Here is a 20,179-nt window from a genome sequence, read left to right on the forward strand (position 1 = left end):
CCAGATATATTAGCAGGCAAATTACTCCCTCCAGGCAGAACACGAAAAATCACCAGCCCTGCCGCTGTCGAGAAAACGTTTCTTTTATTATTTCATATTATTTGCGCTCCACGTAGTTCCAGGGCTGTACTTTGTCAACCCTCTCCTTGTTAGGGCGGACGAGATAGCAGATCATATAATAAACCTTGCTTGAAGCCAAGTTCGCTTATACATTAGTTCTAACCGGGTTTGCGTTATTGTCCCCTTCGGATGCTTTTATGGCATGTTGAGGTGCAACAACGCAGCGAAATTATAAGTACAATTCCACTAACGTCCACGAAACCACCATGTTCAAGTAGAACACCACAGCAATGCCATTTTTCATAAACTTTGTTGCAGCAGTAAACAAACCACATGATAGACAATAATACCTTTTGCACGTCAAGTCGCTGAATTATTGGTGTTTGGTGTTATTTATTGCCATCCTCCTTCTCGCATACCCTTTCCTCTCGAATGTATATGAGTTCGACCAAAAAATATTAAAATAATCTTAAATGGCTTGAGGTGAAGCGCACTCGCTCTAACACTGGCTCGTTCCTCAGACTGGATGCAATTTCATGGCGCTAAAAACTTAAAAAAACCACATATACATTTTGCTTTATCCTACGATTGTCCGCTTAAGGCAAGTGCGTTTGACTGTCACCAGAGTTAACGGTTTGCCTTGTACGAGAGTGAAAAGTTGCAGCACTTCTGCTCCTTAGGAGAGCGTGGTTCTTTATCTACTTGCTATTACTGATGTCACCACGACGGCTCGCCTGCAAACATGATTGACCCTTTTGTGTTCTAAGAGGAACTGAGAGAATTCAAAGTGGATAAAAACATACAGAAATCTACGTCTTTTCTGCTTGCCTTCCTGTTTGATTAAAATTAGAGGTGGCCGAGTATAAACCTTTAGGAGAACGAATCAAATACGAATGGCAAGTGTTGAACATTGGATCGAATACCAAATAGTCATGCCCGTATGTGCACATTTACAAAAGCGTAAAAAAAGATTTTTATATAGTTTGGTACACGTCTGCACTAACTAGTGCAAAAAACATAGGTACTTTTATGGACAAAGGATCAGTTGCAAACAAGGTCGCCAACTGTCAGTAAACGAGTGCACGAATAGCCTGCTAACAACTTTAGAGCATGGTTGCAAACAAATCTTCCAAAACTTAATGTCTGCTATGTGACTGTTTTCCAAAAACTGCAAATAATCAGTCGTCGCAAAAATATCAGTTGTTGTGTAAAAAAAAAAGAAAACGGCATTGACGGTCTCGTGTGAAGTAGAGACATGAAAAGGGGTCCGCTGCAGGAAAAATATCACTGATTTTGGCGCAAAAGATAAAACAGCTACTGACTAGGGTGACAAATACACTAAAACGACCGACTACAACCAAACATCACAGGTTGTCATGTAGGCTTCAACGGGAAAACCTAAAACAGATGGCACTACCAATTTTGTTTCTGCATCGCTTCAAAAACTTTATATCTAATAACTTGCGACGCTATGTTTAGTTTAGAGAAAACATTAGCCATACTTAAACTGCTTGTTTTTGCGAAATGTTTGGTTAGTTCCGGATATTCGAAAATATCGATAAGTTCCTTTTTGAGTATGAAGCAAATATTAGACACTAACTATTCGTATTCGTATTCAAAAGCTCGAATATTGCCCCCCACCCTAAACAAATCTGTTCAGTTTAGTATATTCACTTCTGACATGAGATCGTATTGGGAAAAAGCACTCTTTAGAATAACACAGAATGCTTGAGTGAGGCATCATATGTGGTACCACGCAATATCTATTGAATTCATTATTCTGCGTTAGATTCTTTTTTAATTCTAAGCGATGTGAGAAGGAAAAGCGTACATCGTGCTCACAGAGGCAATTTTCAGTCACTATCACCGACATGTGCAGCCCATACGAAAATAGCCGGTACCGCTATATCAGAACTCACATCCGGCATGTCTTATTTGATTTTAATTTCAAGCGAATAACGTCTCTTACTCTTTCACCTGTTTTGACGGTTGGTGGTTGTTGGTCGATAGTGGTCGGACTTTCAACGCCGATACAAAGGCGCCGAACTAAAGGGCACGTTCTCTCCCGCAACAGAGCTGGGCGGTGCGTTCGTCGCGTAGTGTCAACTGATGTGGCACTTTAGGACGGACGTGTCGCAGCGCGCTACGCTCTACACGCTGTAGTAGAGTGCTCGGGTGGAAGAGCTTTCCTCTTCTGCCGCCAACTTGTTCCTGTATGACCACCGCGGGAGAGAAATATAGCAGTCGCTTTCCAAGCCCGTGTGCACGCCGTTGAAGACAACACACATCCGACGAATTAAATTATATGTATAGTCGCTCATACTACCACTAAGCATGCGCTAGTTAACGACTCTCTTCTCAATCGAATTGCGCAAAGAAAAAACAAGCGCTACCAGAATATCCTTGTTGGAACATTCTTACGCCTTCAAGCACATTATTACTTAGCAAAGCGATGACGTTTCTTCAAGCGCTCGGCTGTTCCATTACATTGACAATCAGCGATGATGATTTCTGACCAATAATTTTCATTCTTTTTGTTTGGCTTTTGGGCTAACTGAGTGCAGCGCAAACATTTTCTTCGCCCGGTATCTGAAACCGCGAGAAAAGTTGAAAAATTTTACGTGAGGCGGTTGTTCGAAATACTCCCAGTTTCAATTGAGTAGAGGTTCCACATGAGTGGCATTCTGTGCAGGCACCAAAGAATCCTTTTTGGGTGAACAATTTCACCACGCTCGCGTTTTCCTGCTGAATTAAATGTAAGCACGAGGCAAAATAAGCAGTCTCGAAACAAGATTAGACAAACCGTTTATTCAACGCCAATAATTTATCGTATTATATAGAAGGATCTGAAGACGTTGCGAGTAAGCATTTTGGCTTTTACGATGCGGCTACTGTTCCACGTACTGTTTTACTGAAAGTCTTCACATAATGACTGCTGTATAAAACTTAGCATGATGTGCCCGTTACGTTTACTGCAGAGTAATACGTAGAAAATGTGTGAAGTAATTAAAGAAGTGGTCATTCCACAATTCATTCACGAATGCCGGGAAGAACTTGCTCAGAATACCACTGGCGATTTTACCGCCTACGCCGGCACCTTTGACCAACAAGTGGACGCTGTAAGTGTTTACGGGAACGGTTGGGCCTTCGTAGCGGAGAACGAAATTCTCGGCAAAGCCTCCCCTGTCTACGCGAAGAAGGACTGTGAAGCGCGACAATTCAGCGAACAATGTCACGTGGCCCTCGTGGCCCGAACACGTTCGCCAAGGCATGTAGAAAGCTACGTCGGCATTGTTGACGAGGTCCACTTGAAGAAAGCGTGTGCCACGGACGCAGTAAGGCTGTACAGCACCGTATTGCCTTATTTTGTCAAGCCCAGATACACTAAGGGGTCCCGCTTCAAGGCCAGCAATGACAGGAAAGAATTTTTCTTTGGTGAGGGTGTAGTTAGTGGGAAGATTGGCAAGGATCTCCTCCACCGCGGTGTCCAGGTCAACGACAGAGAAGTCACATTCTGTGGGGGAAAGAAAAGCGTTGGTATAAAAAGACCTTCCTATATTAACCCATTTCCACATAATACTCGATGAAAGGAATTTAAAGTAATTCGAGAGAATGTTTCAACAACGACGTAGCTTGGATCACATTGCCCATGTAGCTAACATACTTATGTAGCTTGAACTTATTTTAATTAATAAAATAACATGCATGATACTACCGGCTGGTTACACACGAAATATATCTTTAAAATACGCATAAAATATACTTGCTTTTTAAACATGATTTTAAATGTACGATCAGTTTCTAATTGGGTAACAGCTACTTGAGTTCATAGATCTCGGTTCACATGCCCTAGGAAAACTCAGAGAACTTGAAAGCGCGTTCTTTTCTTTGAATACTATTTAGATGGTGTACTATAGTATTATCGGTATGAGTTTCATAAAAAGAAGATTCACCAGAAACAGAATGCTGGCATTGCGTTTTAGCTTCAAGGTTTCTTTGCGGTAACTCGAAGATACTGTAAAGACTAAGAAAGCTCGTAGCGTTTACTTGGAATTAACGATTCAAAGGAAAAATTACTTTCTTAGTTTAATGGCATGCTGCCACAAAACAGTAGGTCAAACGACTAAAACTAAGATTATGGTTGGGTTGTGAAGTAACCAATTAGGCAACTTACCAAACCAATGCAAAGGCACGTCAAATCTTAGAAAATTTGAATGCATCTTAGCCAGTATACTAAAGAGTCGTATTCGCTCCTATTCTAATAGTTGAGAGGCTTACTTTTTCAGCCTATTTAATAATTTAAAGAACTGTGTACTCTCATCCGAAAATTGAAGCAATAATGGTCTCACGAACAGTGATGTGTGACGTTCATCATGTTCTAAGCATAATATATCGTGCCCTATGTGAGAGAGTGAAGTATACGTAACGTAAAGTTAGAAACACGCAAGGAAAATGACTTATGGTTAACCCGAATATTTCCTATATTATCGCTCAAATGGACTGAACTGCTTGATGCGAGCAAATATATCGGAATGTGTAGTTTTATTCAGAATAAAACTCGATGCGCTTACCTTCACCTGAGGAGTAGGAAGCAGCAGTTGTCGCCATGAAAAGCACAGCGGCAATCAATTTCAATATTGCCATGATGCGTTTTCACCTGGAAATAAACATGCCATTGCTTGCTACATTACCATGATAAAAAAGAGTATATCAATCCAAAAGGCTTCATTTATTGTTAGGTAAAACAGGAGAACGCATCAGTAATCTTTAGCGTGTTTCATTGAAATAAAGAAATCACAGGAAAAAGGAAAATGAAGGCGGCAATAATATAACTTGCCGCAGGTGCAGCCGTAGCTTCACCTGCGGAAGTTTTTTTTTTTTTAATATTAGACGTGCAGTGCTTTGCAAATTAACCCACGCGGAGGCCGTCCTCCTGTCCATTTTCTTCGATATTTGTGCATATGTGCAAGATTAGTCCTTGGCAAATTATGCAATGCCACACACAATCTTAGCAGGGCATACAGTCATGGCCGCGTATGGCGGTGTTTGAGCAATGTGACCATCTAGACTCATGTGAAAGAAAGAACATGGTTCAAAATTTTGCAAATGAAGCGTCATGTAACTCCAATGCATATTCGCCATAGTAGGCGCCAACAATATTTAAGCTATTGGAGCCATCATAAAATTGCGAATCAACAGATTATCAGCAGTTTCGCAATTTCGACGATGAATGCGTAGTTGCAGCGAGAGAAACCATGCATTGTACCTATTGTTGCCTAATCACTATTTCTGAATATAACATTGAATCTTTATTCACGTCTATGGCAAACCATGCATATACACATCTTTATGTCTTGAATAGGTTCATATATTCATTACATTCATGACGTAGCATATAGGCACGGCCGTATCTGCGAATGATTTTGATATTTCGGTTCCAAGAACGTCAAAGGAAGCGTATATTGAATATTTCAGCATCATAAACTTATTGATCTGTATATTAGTCGTCATTTTTACCTGAATGCGGTTCGTGATACCCGTAGTTATCTTACATAAATATTATTTTATTTGTTTATTTTGCTTTGTCCCGTCATTGTTTCTTCTAATAAAAATCTCTTAGACTATCTGTACAATAATAAGCAAAACAGACATTCTGTTTCTTTTGCCTAAAGTCTGCTTATCGGTCAAAACACAAGCTTTGACATGTTCTCTTTATTAATGTTATGCCATGAATGATGCATCTGTGGTCGCAGGACCCCACCATGAAATGGCTAGTCACCAGAAATTTCTGGTGAACTGGTTAGTAATAGGAACCACACAATTGCTTTTAAGGAAAGAATACCCCATACCAAAATAGTATTCGACAATGCAATCGCAAACGCCAACAGAATAAGTAAGTGAATTTTGTTGTGTAAGGCAATTGTTGTCACGAATTTGCACAAAATGCTAACTTTATTTGGGCGTAGTTGATTCTTGGCTATATATTTCACAAAATAAAACAATTTCATATTATCAGCGCATTCTACGCGAATTCAACTTTGGTTTGTCAAGGTAGTACCACAGCCTTAGTCGCCAACAGTATTTCTAATTACGTGCCAATGATAACAGCATCACAGCACTCGTTCAATGGCCTATGCTGTAGGCGATCTAGCTTATACTAAAAGACTGCAGGACAGGTTTTGCAGCATATATTTTTAGCATATGTGGTGAGTTCTATTGCTTGGAGTTTTTTTTTCTCTTTAAGAGTACCAACGTAAGCTTACTGTAGCGCTTATAGTGGACTATGAGACAGATTGCTTGCATTTTAGCCAAAAAATTTTACATCTAAGCAAATAAGAATGTGTGAACGTAATGAAGACAGGAGCCCATAAATTAGGGTGTATTTCAAACCTAAAAAAAGTTCTCACATCGCCTGCAAAAGACCCTTTAGCAAAAAGTGAATGTGGCTTTGCCACATTTCACATTGCCGAAAATGTAGCGGTTCACGCAACACTCATTCGTCCCTTTCTTTTATGAATGAATTACACGTACAATCTTCTGTAGGGTCTCTGAGCACCTAAATATATCGAGCTTCGTATCACCTTCTAAGACGTAATGCTATCTCAATAACGCACCATTCGAAAACGTCATAATGTTTACGTAAATCAATGTAAGCAGAACTTACAATTTTCGGTGGTTTCCACTATGTAAGTTCTCAGAATGTCTTCGTAACAATTGCAGTATCGTGAGGTTGTCCCTAATAGAACTGGAAGGTGCCTGAGCGTCAACTTGGAGTGCCCCTTTTGAATACTTCGGGTGCCATGGCCTTGATTGCCACCGATAAGCGTGAAAGTGCAAGGAACGCTGAGCCCCCAGTAACGGATATGGCGTGTTGCCACAATATCAAAATAACGCGCCGGAAGTAGCACATCCGCGCTTTCTTTACGAACACTAATGAGGAGAAACTTGCAGCTCCTGATTGCAGGCGGAAGAAATGTAACGAGCTCAGATGATACCAAAGCGTAAACAAAACAAGTAAAGAAGCTATTTAAGAAAATTACTCCTTAATGACGTGAATTAAAAGTGATTCCTCGCCTGCATCTATTTTTGACTGGACGTATCCTATTGGGACGGGCAAAGAATGTTTTCTGTACACCTAATAACATGCTTAAACACCACGTGAACAGAGGTTTCTGGCGTATTGCTGCAGATGTGTGTTTCTGCAATGTTAGTTTTTTAACTGCTTGCGGGGCGTTAGAAACAGCAGACCTAAGGTTTTTTTTTTTAGTTACCAGCTCAGGATCACTGTCCAATTTTTGTATAAAATAAGTTTCTACTGTTTTGCTGCAGTTTCGTGGCATATCCAAACAAACTCAAAGTTGTTCGAACAAGTTCACAGCTTTATTATTTCGCTCTTAATCCACGTGTTTGCTACACCAACTACAGCCAGCAAGGCATCGCCGTAAATACGCCACACCATGTTATCACAGACACCCTGGGGATCCAAACGGACGCATATATTTAACACTTGTATACTGCTTCCTGTATTGTAGTTTATGAACAGCTTTTTCGTTTCTTTCGTGGTCTTCGCGGTTGTGTTTGAAAATGTATTTTTTGCCTACCAAAGCCAAGTTGTGATTATGAGGCACGCCTGTAGTTAGGAACTCCGAAATGTATTTGACCACTTTGGCTTCTTTAACATTCAATCAATGCACGGTACATGGACATTTTGCTTTGCGCGCCCCTCAAAATGAGGCCGCCGTTGCCGGGAGCTGAACCCGCTGCATCTTTCGTGCGTAGCAGGGAAATGGCTTCGAAACGGCGCCGTGACAAAAAATGGCCGACGCCGCAAGGAGCAAAACCACGTGTAAAAATGCTCGGATTGCCCTCAGATTTCTTAGGGAGGTTCCTGTAAACGAAGTAACTTACTGGCTTTGAAAAGAAAATTCGGTACATTTCGGCTCAGGCGGGAATCGAACCCGGGAACCCACGGTGCGAGACGAGCACGATTCCCTGAAGGCACGGCTGCTCCACGGTTGCAGCTTACTAAAGGTGTGCATAATGCGTGTCTGATTGCATACGGTAGCGTCTAGCACAGGATAGTGTCTAACGTGTTCTCTTTATAGTTCAGTTCGAAACATCAGAAGAACTGTACTTGATGGTGAATATTAGGTCACATGACTATGCATTATTTTTATAGTGCAACCCCAAGAGCGGGACCACAATTATTGCATATTTAATGAGGCTCGACAAACATAAGAAAGAAATTGCGAGTGTGGGCATAAGATTACGATGGTTCTATCATGTCGAAAAGCTTTGCATCGCCCATACATTTTCTACTGCCCAGGAGGAATTGTAAAGGCTAAAAAGTGGACGTGTGGCATTTGACTATTGCGTGCAACAGATAATTCTTGCGACTACGCATCATCCGCCTTGCTGTCACTAAAAGACTAACACGTCTATAATAGTATCACACGAGCGCTTATCGGTAAGCTTAATTTCAGCGTCCTGCGCGCGAGCACTGGAACTTGCGTGTGCAGCCCACTCAGACGTTAGCATTCGGCGGCGACGAAAGCATGCTGTGACACCTGTCTTCAGACATACTTCGTAGTCCATGTGATCATGTTAGACATAAAGAACCTCGCTTCTTATGCTTTTGCGGGCGTCTGGGCCGGGCTTGGAGAAATCCGCATCATCCTGCTGTAGAGGTTCTGAGAATTACGTACACTGTGTGCTTGAAAGATATTGGCGATCACTATAATGGCAGATTTACAAAAGGTGCGCGGAGGTGATGCTTATCGCAATATCTGTCGCATGTGCATTTGAACAGGGCATGAAAATGTGTCAAGGCTACAAAGTGGATATGCTCTATTTGCTTACTGTGTGGAACATGCAATTCTGGTGATGGATCCTCATTTGTCTTGTTGGCGCTAAAAGCCACACAAATGTATAATAAGAATAAACATTTGTGAATGTTTGGGTCCAAATTAAGCCTACTCTGTGCGACCTATCCACCGTGCATACGCAGACCACACAGATGCGGAAACTCGACGATAATGGAGACGTGTTGCTACGCAATGCTCAAAAGGTGAATAGTTCCCTATCTGATCTTGTTAAACTGAAAGAACGTGGCGTCGTCATTTTTCGGGAATGGGGCGGGGATATCAGATAGCGGTATCAACCTGCTGCTGGCGTTCGGCAAATTACGCAGAATGACTCCTATAAATATATCGGTGATTGCTTAAGGTATATGAAAAGTGCGGTGATGAGACGAGTGCTCATTTCGATGTGAAACTAATTTTCGCTGCACATATTTTTATTCGAAATTCGCCTACTTTCAAAGCGTTAGAAGCGTGGAGCCTTAACCGTCTGGACCACTGCCCAATACCCCTGTGTGCCATACACATAAACGCATCGTAAAACGCTGCTTAGAATATATATATATATATATATATATATATATATATATAGTTCAAAAAAATAGAAGCACGTAGGAAAAACATAACAAGACTTTACCAGTAAAGCCTTGTTATGTTTTTCCTAGGTGCTTCTATTTTTTGAACTACTTCTGTGCTGGCTCCGGTTACTCTTTACTTCTTTGATATATATATATATATATATATATATATATATATATACTGTATGCATGGCAGACCCAACTGAAAAAACATTGAAAGTGACCGACAATTTTCGTAACTTGTGGAGGTCTATTGCAACCACAGGTTCACTGAGACGCGAATCATGAAAACAGGAGAGGAGTACGCGGTGTTGCGCACCAGCAGGACTAAGACTAGGATGCGTTGCTGCTGTAATTCACCCTGAGAAAAATAGCACTGTTGTAGCTCTTAAACAAAGTTATTTACGGTAAATGTGCAAAATCCTATCCTTGTAATTACCGACAAAGATATACCTTTAGCTACATTGTGTGATTTCATTCGATCAAGTGCAATAGACGTATTTTGTTTACCAAATGACCGAGGAATAACATTATACTCGTACACGTCAAACATCTTTAAATACTGCTTGCTCTCTCGGTTGGAGAATGAATGGCGAGCTGTGTGGGCCGACGTTTACAATTCGCAACCTGCCACGCTTCGTGTTCTTCTCGTGGTTGCGATTTCTGTTACCAGATCAAGTGCGACCGGCTTCAGGCACTACCACGTCTGATAGGTGGCACTTGGGCGAAGGAATTACCGGCGCCGTTTGCAAGGCTACGTTCGCTTGCAGCAAACAACACTACTCCTCCTTACTGACTACTCATTGCAGCTGATTGCAAAAGCTGAGAAGCTGACGATCTATGTAAAATTTTTCGGTTGCTGATTATGGACTGCAGAAGCTGCTTTATGTCTAAAGAGTTCAAAGCTGCTCTTAGCGCCCGCAACCACTGCCGTGAACCACCGACGATCATGTGAAGCAGGCAAATCGCACCCTGAATGGCATCATCGCTGTGTTCGTGAACTGTTTGTTCCCACAGCAACTGAGAAAGTTTTCTACCGGATGCCCTATTCATTGTCGAAACACTCAAACACAAAACAATGCAAGCGACGCTGCTCTCTCTTGTATTTGGGCGCAAACCTTCAATTGCTCTGGATTAGGAGAGTAACGTTTCATGCCTTCCATTCCTTTATTTCAGCATTTATCTTTATCACCCCATCGATTCCCCGCACATCATACAACAGCACAGCCGTGACATCAGGCAACTGCATGTTCATGCTCGCATTCACGCAGCTCACGGGACCGCCTTCCACCACGTTCTTCTGTACAATCCAGGTGACGTTGACCTTGTTCGACACTTGGTTCGCCTACCCAGGCGATCTACAACCGTAATTTTGGGTTCCTTACCGTGTCGTTTCCCGTCCAGTCCGTGCCACGTACTGTCTGGAAGATTTTCCCGAGGAGCGCCAACAAGGCTCACACCATACCTTCCTCGAGCAAATGTCGCACATTCAGTGAGACGGTACACTGAATTATTTCAGTGCACAAACACCCTGGCGTCACGCCTGTCGAAACACCGCTGTGCTTTCTGGCTTGGACAGTGTGCACAAGGCTGACTATTCATCAGGAGACCATCGAAAAAAGGTACTGGCATCTTTTATTTTTCATACTGGTTGTTTGTCGTTCTTTTTTGTCGTCTCATCTATTCTTTTCCACCTCCCCCCCACCCCACCCCCGTTGGAAAGATGTTACATATTACTTGGGGCAGAGGAAGAAAAACCAGAGTGTACCGGTATGCGAATTGAGGAAGAGGAAGAAGAATCAAAGCTCAGGAGAAGAAATGGTGATGTCTGCATATAAAAATGCGGTGCTACGGCCTGTATAATTGTCTGCGATGACACTATCTACGCATGTTTGTATCTACCCGTTTTCGAGCCAACCTTCGTCACTCTATAGTTCTCGGTCGAATAGTTAGAGCATCGGGCTGGTCCGATCGAGCATCGGCCAGCGGGAGTCCGAAACCGACTACTGGCCCAACCTGAGTCGCTGAGTATCTGCCAATATGTACAGATATGCCGCTCTTCAGCGAACCTCCTTCCCAGCGACGTGGGTCACTGCAGATGTTGCACTGGGTATGTACCGTTTGAAGCTCTTTGATTCCGACTTGGGACTGGGCATGTGTCAATTGGTATGTGCTGGTCTTCAATGAACCTCTGTCAGGCCAACATGGGCGACTCTGTATGTACCAGTAGGTCTGTGCTATTGTACAATACAAAAAAAAACTTTTTTTAATTTCTACGATGTTCGAAACTGTTCGATTCCCTAACCCACACCACACGGGTTCCTCAAGGACAAGAACCCGACGCTTTATACTCGGGGACAACTTTTCTTGGCAGTGCTGTAAAAGTTACAGAACGGAAACGCATGCCTGCCCGTGCGCCAGGAAATAGCGCTTAATTTGAATGATAGCTTTTTTCTTTATCTAGCTCGAATAAATACTAATGTTATTATGAAACTGAAACAGGTATGGGAAGTAGTGGGTAAAATAAAATTATTGTTCCCTTTACATGAAGTTACTTTTTTTTTGTTTCTTAGACAGAACCACGTTTGTTCTTCGAACGCCTGTTCGCCTGTTCTCCGCAGTAAACATGGCGTACCCGATGTGTGCTGGTTAGGGTGCGGCCAAAAACTCGCCGTTTAGTTCTCCGAGAAAAATATAATCGAAGTGTGACAAAAGTGTGACTGTCAAAATAGACCGAGGAGGCGGTTTGCAACGTGTATGCTGGATAAGACACCGTCAGCCTGAATTGTCGACGCCTTAATGCGGCGAACAAGCAAAACCGGAACTGGAATTGAACTCGGCTGCATACTGCCGGACTACTAGCGGAGTAACACCAATGTGCACAAGCCCCCCCCCACCCCCCCTACGTAGCCTTCGCGGCACTGCCAACATGAACTGTCCCCGAGTATAGCAGGCTGCGCCACAAGCGCCCTGCGTAAGGGCCGCTTTTAAATGAACGCTTTTCGCGCCACCGCTTTTCGTGCCACTCTTTATGGAAACTTACGTCACGGTGTATGTGCCGCAGGGTCTGCGGCAAGCGAGGGAAAACTTCTCAGCGTTAGCACGCTCCAGCGTGCCGCGCTTCTTGTCTCGACTTCTAAGCCACGTCAATAGATACCACAGCGTGTCGAGAAAGAAGCGCGAGACTGGATCCCGGCTGCTGCATGACGCGTTTCTCAGAGTTCGCACGCACTGGTGCTGAATGCATTTTGACGTCACGGCAGCGGTGCTACATGGCACAGCATGTCTTCAGGGAAATGCGAAAGATGAGTCCTGGTGCAGTATAAAAAGCCACCTAAATAAGTCGTTTGAACGGTGGCAATAAGTTGTGTCGCTGTATTGATTCAGTGCTAAACGCGTTACCGTTGACAGTCATCACAAGGTTGCTTCGGCCGAGATTTTTATGCCTATTTACTTTTATGAGAAAATAATTTCCAGCAAAATTCGAAGATGCAACAAAAAGACCTGTGTGAACACTTCGCGCCGGCGTTAGAAATTTCTACTTGACCATACTAGAAAGAAAAAGAAGACGAAAATAAGATGCGCTGCACAAAGTTTATTTCTGAACCGAAACTGGATAAGATTTTGAGGAAAGAAAATTGACTGATTGTAAAGAGCGTATCGAACGCAATTTTCTGTTACTCAAAGGCATCGCGCAGGGCCTCGCGAAGGGCCCCGCGGAAATAAATGAAGAAGTAGTCATTCCACACTCCTTCAGTGAACGCCGGCAAGAGCTTGCTGAGGATCATGCTAGCTGTTCTTATTTCACGACCGGCGCCATTGATATAAATGTGTGGGTCAACCGTAATCACGGGGATAAGTGGCCCTTCGTAAGTGAGAACGGTGTTGTCGACATTGTTGCTCGATTCTTCAGTTACGACACGGAACACGAGCGTGAAGCGTGATAATCCGGTCCGCACGTTCAGAGTGCCTTCATGTCCAGAGCAGGCCCTCCACGGTAGCGACAGGACAACGTCGCCTTCGTCGATGACATCCACACTCATTAGCAGGGTGCCGTTGTCACAGTAGGGGTGGATTGCTCCGAATCGTCGGATCTTGTCAAGACCAGTTACGTTCAGTGAGCCAGTTTCTAGGCCCGCGAAAGCCCTCCGAAAACCCCGACGATCTGGCGCGTGGTACCGGGGAAGATTACCAAGAACTTTGTCCAGGGCACCATCCAGGTCGATTCCACTGAAGTCGCAGTCTGCTCAAAGGAAATTGGGAACAGGGTAATCATCCATTTAGCATTTTAGAATTTCTGGAAGCTTTCGCTCTTATAATGTTACAAGCGGGGTTCATGATTTATTGAAGGAAAGAACGAAGCAAAACTCTCTTATAAACAATAGGGAGTTGCTTCGAACGAGGAAGACTTTAGTTTAGATAATAGATAACGTACATATTTTAAAAATAATATTACCTAATAGACGCGTGGCACAATTTCCTTATCAAGTTACATCTAGTGGCAAGGTTTTTACGGGAACCGACGTTTCAAGTTCCCTATATCCTCTACTTTACCGCAATGGCAAACCCTTCTTTGTTTGGGTTGTCTCAACTTTTGGTCGTAAATCGCGTTGATGCTGATAGTGCATGATTTTACTTTTGAGCCAATTGACAGTGATCTCTATAATGAATACATTTTTCTTAACAGACATCGTGCTTCTTGACGTCTTACTGTAGTAATACTTATCGCGGTTACACCTGGGCTGTAATTTTTACTGTATTGTAACAGGCCTGACATACTTGAATATATTCTCAGGGTCTACCTTTCTTCAATCTTGCCCATAGCTTTAGTATTAGGAAATGACTACAGCCGCCAATCAAATGCTAATTGCAGAGTACGCAACTGCTACTCAGTAGCAAAGTGTCATAGCAACATGGCTACACTGAACGCAAGTGATAACTGTCATTTGTGATAACTGTGGCTGGCTATTTAGTAAATGTGCTAAGAAAGGTTTTTTGGAAGCACGTTGAAAAGAATTTAAGAGCCTCAGGCATTTCCTGTTATTTATATATACAGAAATATTCTTTTATTGCATCCTGCTGGCTGCCACGCTCCTCAATAAGTTCACTTCATATAAACACATGACGCATTTTAAAGAACAATAAAACATGAATCTTGGTTTGTGTGATAACAAATATGCGACAATGGTTCAACACTACCACTTAGGTAACTGGAATATTTATCTCCATTTGGCACTGAAAGTACAAAAGAATAACAATATATGATGTCAGTCCTATCAGAGTAAGGACATATTGAGTAAAAATAATGGTGTTTTCTGGCTGCGAGTATTTTGGGTTGAAGATATAGGTGATTGGTTCATGGGAAGCGAATCTGAAAGAGACAATTCCGTGCTAGGCTTCTAATTTATTTATTGCTTATTTTTTATTATTATTCTAGATCGCTACCACACCTCGTTGTATTGTATAACTTATACTGTATTATACAGTATTGTATAAAGTTTTGGCTCTATGCAGGCAAAGCTATACGGGGCCGGAGGTTGTAATAGAATGCCAACAAGGAAGTCAGTATTCTTTCGGGGTTTCTCACTGATGTTACGATCGCAAAAGTAGACAGGGACGCACAAATATCGTACAACTAATATTTGCCTAATGCTTGAAACACACGAAAAGAAAAACAAAACACAGCAACATGACGGCCTACGCATCCTCTGAATAAAATACTGCGTTTATTTCTTTCTGAGGCCAACAGAAATTGGGATAATGCAGTTTTCAGTTTCTTTTATCGTTTGAAATGCCTCGAAGATCAATCAACCAGGTTCTCACCTAAACAAATCTAGGACACTGTGATTTATGGAAACGTCGCCTACAGAGACGATTTCGACAGTCATCAGCTTCATTTACTGGCCGTGGTTTGTTTCTGTTGGCGTCACAAAAATAAATTGAGCATATTAGAGGATGAGTGACAGATATGGGGAGTGATGATGCTTTGTGTTATGCTTCCTGCCTTGCTGAGCCGAGCATTAACTTCAGTTGTTCACCTGCATTCGTGTACTCTGGCTCATTTGTATGTCTACAAATGTCTATATTGCGCTGGTAAATTTTATTGAGAATCCAGGGACCAACTAAACCTGTTAATAATTTTGCTAATGGTTACTAATGGTTAAGAAAGCGGTAAATCTAATACACCTATAAGGACGTCTACACCCTTCTAAACGAAAGGAATGATCATATTTAGGTTTTATAATTTTTTAAATAGCCTGTGAGAGATTGAATTATTCTTGTTGCTGAGCTGGATTGTTCGAAGAAGCAGACATAACTAGCAGGTCGAATAAAGCACACAATTCACTAATTAACACAAATTAAATAAATAATTTCCTAATTAATTACTTTATGGCACAGATTGCAGTTTATATATTGTAGCCGGTGAGTTTGCAAGACGCATCCACTTGAAATAATTTGCCAGATGATATCAGTATCAAGATATTATTTCCCAAACTGTGGCATTGAATACATGAGCGTTCCGGTTACTTTTGTGTTTCAATGCATAAAAAAGCGTTTTGGTAAAAACGTAAGCGGAACAACAGTGCGTTTTTACTGGTACTTTGATGGCGCATATCACGCAACTGGTGTCATTCTGCAGTTGATACGCCTCTCAAGCTGACTGGCTTCAATTCGCAAATTGCAACAAGTGTCTCAAAGTAATTAGTTACAAAGTTAATCTGTGTCTTTCTGAGAATTCGTTGAATGGGTGCGTATATTTATCGTGCAACGAATGTCCGCCTCTATAAATAATCCTGCTGAAAGAATAGAACTTTGTTAGGCAGAAGATGCGTAATGGTTAGATCACCCAGTTCATGTGCTGGGGGGCTAGGGCACGAAAGCGAGTATTCTCATTGCATATATATATATTTGGTTTCTTTTGTGATTCATCTTTAGTGGCAATTGAGTAGCCACATTTAGCATATACAGCATAATATGGTAGATCCCTGAACCTGAATTCGCCTGGCGACTCTCAGCTTGATTCCCTGCCTAGACTACACTGTCCCCCAATAGCAATGATTTAGGTGTCTCATTTGTTTAGCCTAGTTTTGCAAAAAAGGATGCCAAAATCAACAAATAAGAGGGAGCGATCTCAAGTATATTACCTCTTGGATATGAGGTGGCTGCATTGACAAGCTTACCGTGGTTAAAATTGTTGTGGCCGCTCCAATCCTTATATTTAAGGCGAATAGATTTTTTTATTACTCATATAAGATACTCTGGCTGCAATTATTTTACGATCAAGCCTTCTACTACCTTTAGCGAGACTGCAAACCACGGGCTGATGGAAAATATCAAAAGAATTTATCAGTACCTTTAAAACGAAATGGAATACATCGAATGCTGGGGAGAGCAGTAATTTCTTCCATTTCTTCTTAGTGAATGGGCTTCGCCATCAGCCCTGAGAGAGTAGTGTTTTTTTGCACGTAGTATTTCGGCATCTTCTTGATTTGACCAAAAGTAAATGTGAAGCCGTTGCGCATGGTTTTTCCTCGCGTACTAAAAGAAAGGTTTCATGTAATGTCATATTGTTGTGCCTAATATCTTTATTGCCGCAATCAAAACGCACACTTTATAAGACAAATGCCTTAAAGCGAGTTTTTTTGTTCTGTATACCTGGCTCTGTAGATAAAAGGAAGTGAGTATAGGTTCTTGAATTGTGCACCGAATGAAACTCGTTTAGGCAAAGTAACCCTATGTATCGAAGGATTGCCTTTCACTTATGATTAGTACTAGCATACTTGTAGTAAAAATAGAATGATCGAGTGTTATATATTATTATGCAGCCTTAACATCACATCAGTGATTCAGCACCAATCAATGAATAGAATTTTACATTGTGTACATACAAATATTTCTGTTTTTCGGAGACAAAGCGCCCGTGATGACGCACGCCTTGCAGGATCAAGTAATTTTTTTAATCATAAACATTCTCGGCTTTTTTGGAGTGTTCGCGTCCATCAGACAGTCAATGCCATTCACTTGCGGACACTGTCGCGATTGTTAGCAAAGTCATACAGGCAAAAAAATGTATGCGCGGTACAAAAATTTTCTGAAAATAATTTTGGGTGGGTAAAAAACTGACTAGTCAGTGAATTTTATTATATATATATATATATATATATATATATATATATATATTCGCTTGCACATTATTTGCCATAACTTTGGTATGATGAACAAGTGCATTGGTTCTTTGCCTCCGTGAATGCTTTGGTCATAGGATTTATTGATCTCTCATTTGAACTGAGCTAAGAAGCCCACCAAGCAGGTCCCTAACTGTTGCGAAAAAAAATTATTGTCTCAGAGTCGACTCTATTAAGAAGACTTTTGTCACCATGCCTGCTAAAGTTGGTATTGTTAGGCGGACAAGAGGTTACACTTTTAGCAACGATGTCTCTTCAATCTCGGCCAAAATATTTCTGGTGGTATAAGGCAACTTTCTGAATACCACTGGAATTTTTCACTTCGGTTCGGTGATTTGTCTCAATTATCGCTTCAGTTTTGTGCCGTTGCGACAGAAAAGAAATTCACGTTGTGACTATTCACAGGGAGTAGTGTTTACTCACTTTTATAGTATGGAATCGCTACAGCATATGATGCCATCAAAATAACGGCTGCCAAAGGTTTGACGACCATCATGCTTGCCTCTGCAAACAAAAGAGGAAGACTTTCATGAATATATATAGTAGTAGCCCAGGGAAGTATATAAATGGAGGAAATTATTTTGCCTATTCAAAAGGCAGACATGTATAACGCTCATATTGGGAAATAATGTTGTACCTCAAGTGGCACCATGTTTTTCCCAAACGCAGCAAAGTATGTGTTCAAGCTCGGGTCCCCTTACGCAGCACCTCCACCAAAATGGTACGTGAAGTATTAGGCAGTCGAGACTATTTACAAAGTATATTTACACAAGACAACTGCAGTGCTGGCCAGTTCAGCCGACAGCTCGAGAGCAAGAAGCAGTTCGTCATCTTCGTTGTGGGCGATGCCCACGGGCATCGCCCACAAGAAACATGCAATATGCATGTATCAATATAAAAAAAGCTCAGGTGAAGGCCACGTTAAAAAAATTGGACATTCACCGCCAATCTCTATTGAGAGCTAGTAGGGGCTTGTAGAGCTAAAATGCGTGCCATTAACTACGGATTATCAGTGGTACAATCTCAGTATATAAAATTCTAGTACATTCTGTACACCCCATGTGTACTGCGTGACCTGAAAAAATTATTTATTGCATTATTGTCGTTAGAACATGAAAAATTACCTATGGCTGAAGTTTTATTCAATTCCGAGAAGAGTTTATGTAAGCTTGCGGGAATAGGCGCACACACTTTTACCACATTTGGTCCACATAGCAATAACATTATTTTTACATGACTACTATCACTATCAAAATAATACAGCAGCAGCGAGTAAATAAAAAAAATGAGTTCGCTTGCAATTATTACCTTGGTATTTTTACAGTATGCTGAAACGGCCATTACAGATATATCATACTTATTAGAGGAAATAATATTGCACTGGAGCACAATGCGGCTTTAAGACAGTTAATTAGCAGTGATAAGCCCGGGACTACCTGAAGCCGAATGAGCCTCTGTCACAATTTATATTACAGGATATAGCGGCAATTTCATTAGAAGAAAATCGATGAGGCACACGAAATATTTTGCAAACTTTATGTTTGTTGCTCTTACTGAGAGCACCTGATGAGCTGCTGCAGTAAGGAATTTTGTAGCAGTAGCCTTGAAAATGCTTTGACGGCTAATTTTGTAAACATTTTTTATGCCATTTCCCATGGGAACCTGCGATGACGATTACTGGAGTATTCACTGATGCTAATATTCCCTCATATTTTCATGGCCGTCAATGCTCTTGAGCGTAAAAGAATATCTTTTTCAAGTTGAATAGACACGCCGCCTGTTGATGCTCATTGAAGTCTAGAGTTTCCCGGTGGCTAAAGAGGTTGACCAGAGAACAAAATTGTGGCACACTCACTTTTCCGTTGTCTCACGAAGCTCCAAGCTTACTCTAACAAGTGCAAGCCTAAAGCAGCCGCTGATAGAAGGGACGTCGAAGCCACTGTGTAGTGTTTGGAAATAATTCTTTGCAGAGCAGCTTTAAAGGGTGTCGAGCATCGGCTGCTACTTGCTCCAGATAAGCCATGTGGCGAAGGAATTATCTGACTTCTATTACAAAATTGCCTCACGGAGTATTGTTTGTGCTTGATGTTGCCCGTGCCGGATACGCACGTCCGTAGCTATACTTGTTGGATGCCCATTATAAAAGCAACCATTATTTCAAACGTGCTCAGAAAGCTTGATGTTCTTAATGAAGCTGCTTCCTCTTTCTCGCGCTACAAAAACAACCATCATTATCGTGCACGCTGCGAAAGCTAGGTGCTGTTGACAAAGCTACTTCCGCTCTTGCTCGGTATCTGTGGTCGCACACGCGCCAGTCCGAACGTTCAAGCCTATGGCGTCCAAGAATCACAGATATACGTGCATCTACACGACGCGACATGCGTTCGTCGTAAAAGCCTTGCCACATAGGAACCTTCTCTTTCTTCGACGTTGACATCACTAAAAAATAGAGCTGGCTGAACCCTAGTTGACACCTCAGTAATGGAAAGCAATCACG

General features: G+C 41.8%; 2 protein-coding genes across 5 annotated transcripts in view; both read right to left on the reverse strand.

Moving 5' to 3' along the window:
* Nucleotides 1-2,886: 2,886 nt before the first annotated feature.
* Nucleotides 2,887-6,880, reverse strand: LOC119459562 (uncharacterized). The gene is made up of 3 exons (XM_037721273.2): nt 6,725-6,880; nt 4,632-4,717; nt 2,887-3,574 (listed from the first exon to the last, which is right to left on the reverse strand). The coding sequence occupies exons 2-3, from the start codon at nt 4,702-4,704 to the stop codon at nt 3,030-3,032; spliced, it is 618 nt and encodes a 205-aa protein (XP_037577201.1). The 5' UTR covers nt 4,705-4,717; nt 6,725-6,880; the 3' UTR covers nt 2,887-3,029.
* Nucleotides 6,881-13,074: 6,194 nt separating this feature from the next.
* LOC119458164 (uncharacterized) overlaps nt 13,075-20,179 on the reverse strand; it is a 51,347-nt gene continuing 44,242 nt past the window's right edge. The window contains exons 1-3 of one of the 4 annotated variants that reach the window (XM_037719991.2): nt 19,538-19,669; nt 18,106-18,186; nt 13,075-13,739 (exon numbers count right to left, since the gene is read on the reverse strand). In XM_037719991.2, coding sequence (XP_037575919.1) covers nt 13,174-13,739; nt 18,106-18,178 — 639 coding nt within the window. In that variant the 5' untranslated portion in view covers nt 18,179-18,186; nt 19,538-19,669 and the 3' untranslated portion in view covers nt 13,075-13,173. Of the gene's footprint in view, nt 13,743-18,105; nt 18,187-19,537; nt 19,670-20,179 lie in introns of those variants that run through there. The other 3 variants (XM_049670816.1, XM_049670817.1, XM_049670815.1) reach the window with 3 other exon arrangements.

Source organism: Dermacentor silvarum, chromosome 7 (genome assembly GCF_013339745.2).
Source record: "Dermacentor silvarum isolate Dsil-2018 chromosome 7, BIME_Dsil_1.4, whole genome shotgun sequence".
Classification (NCBI taxonomy): Eukaryota; Metazoa; Arthropoda; class Arachnida; order Ixodida; family Ixodidae; genus Dermacentor; species Dermacentor silvarum.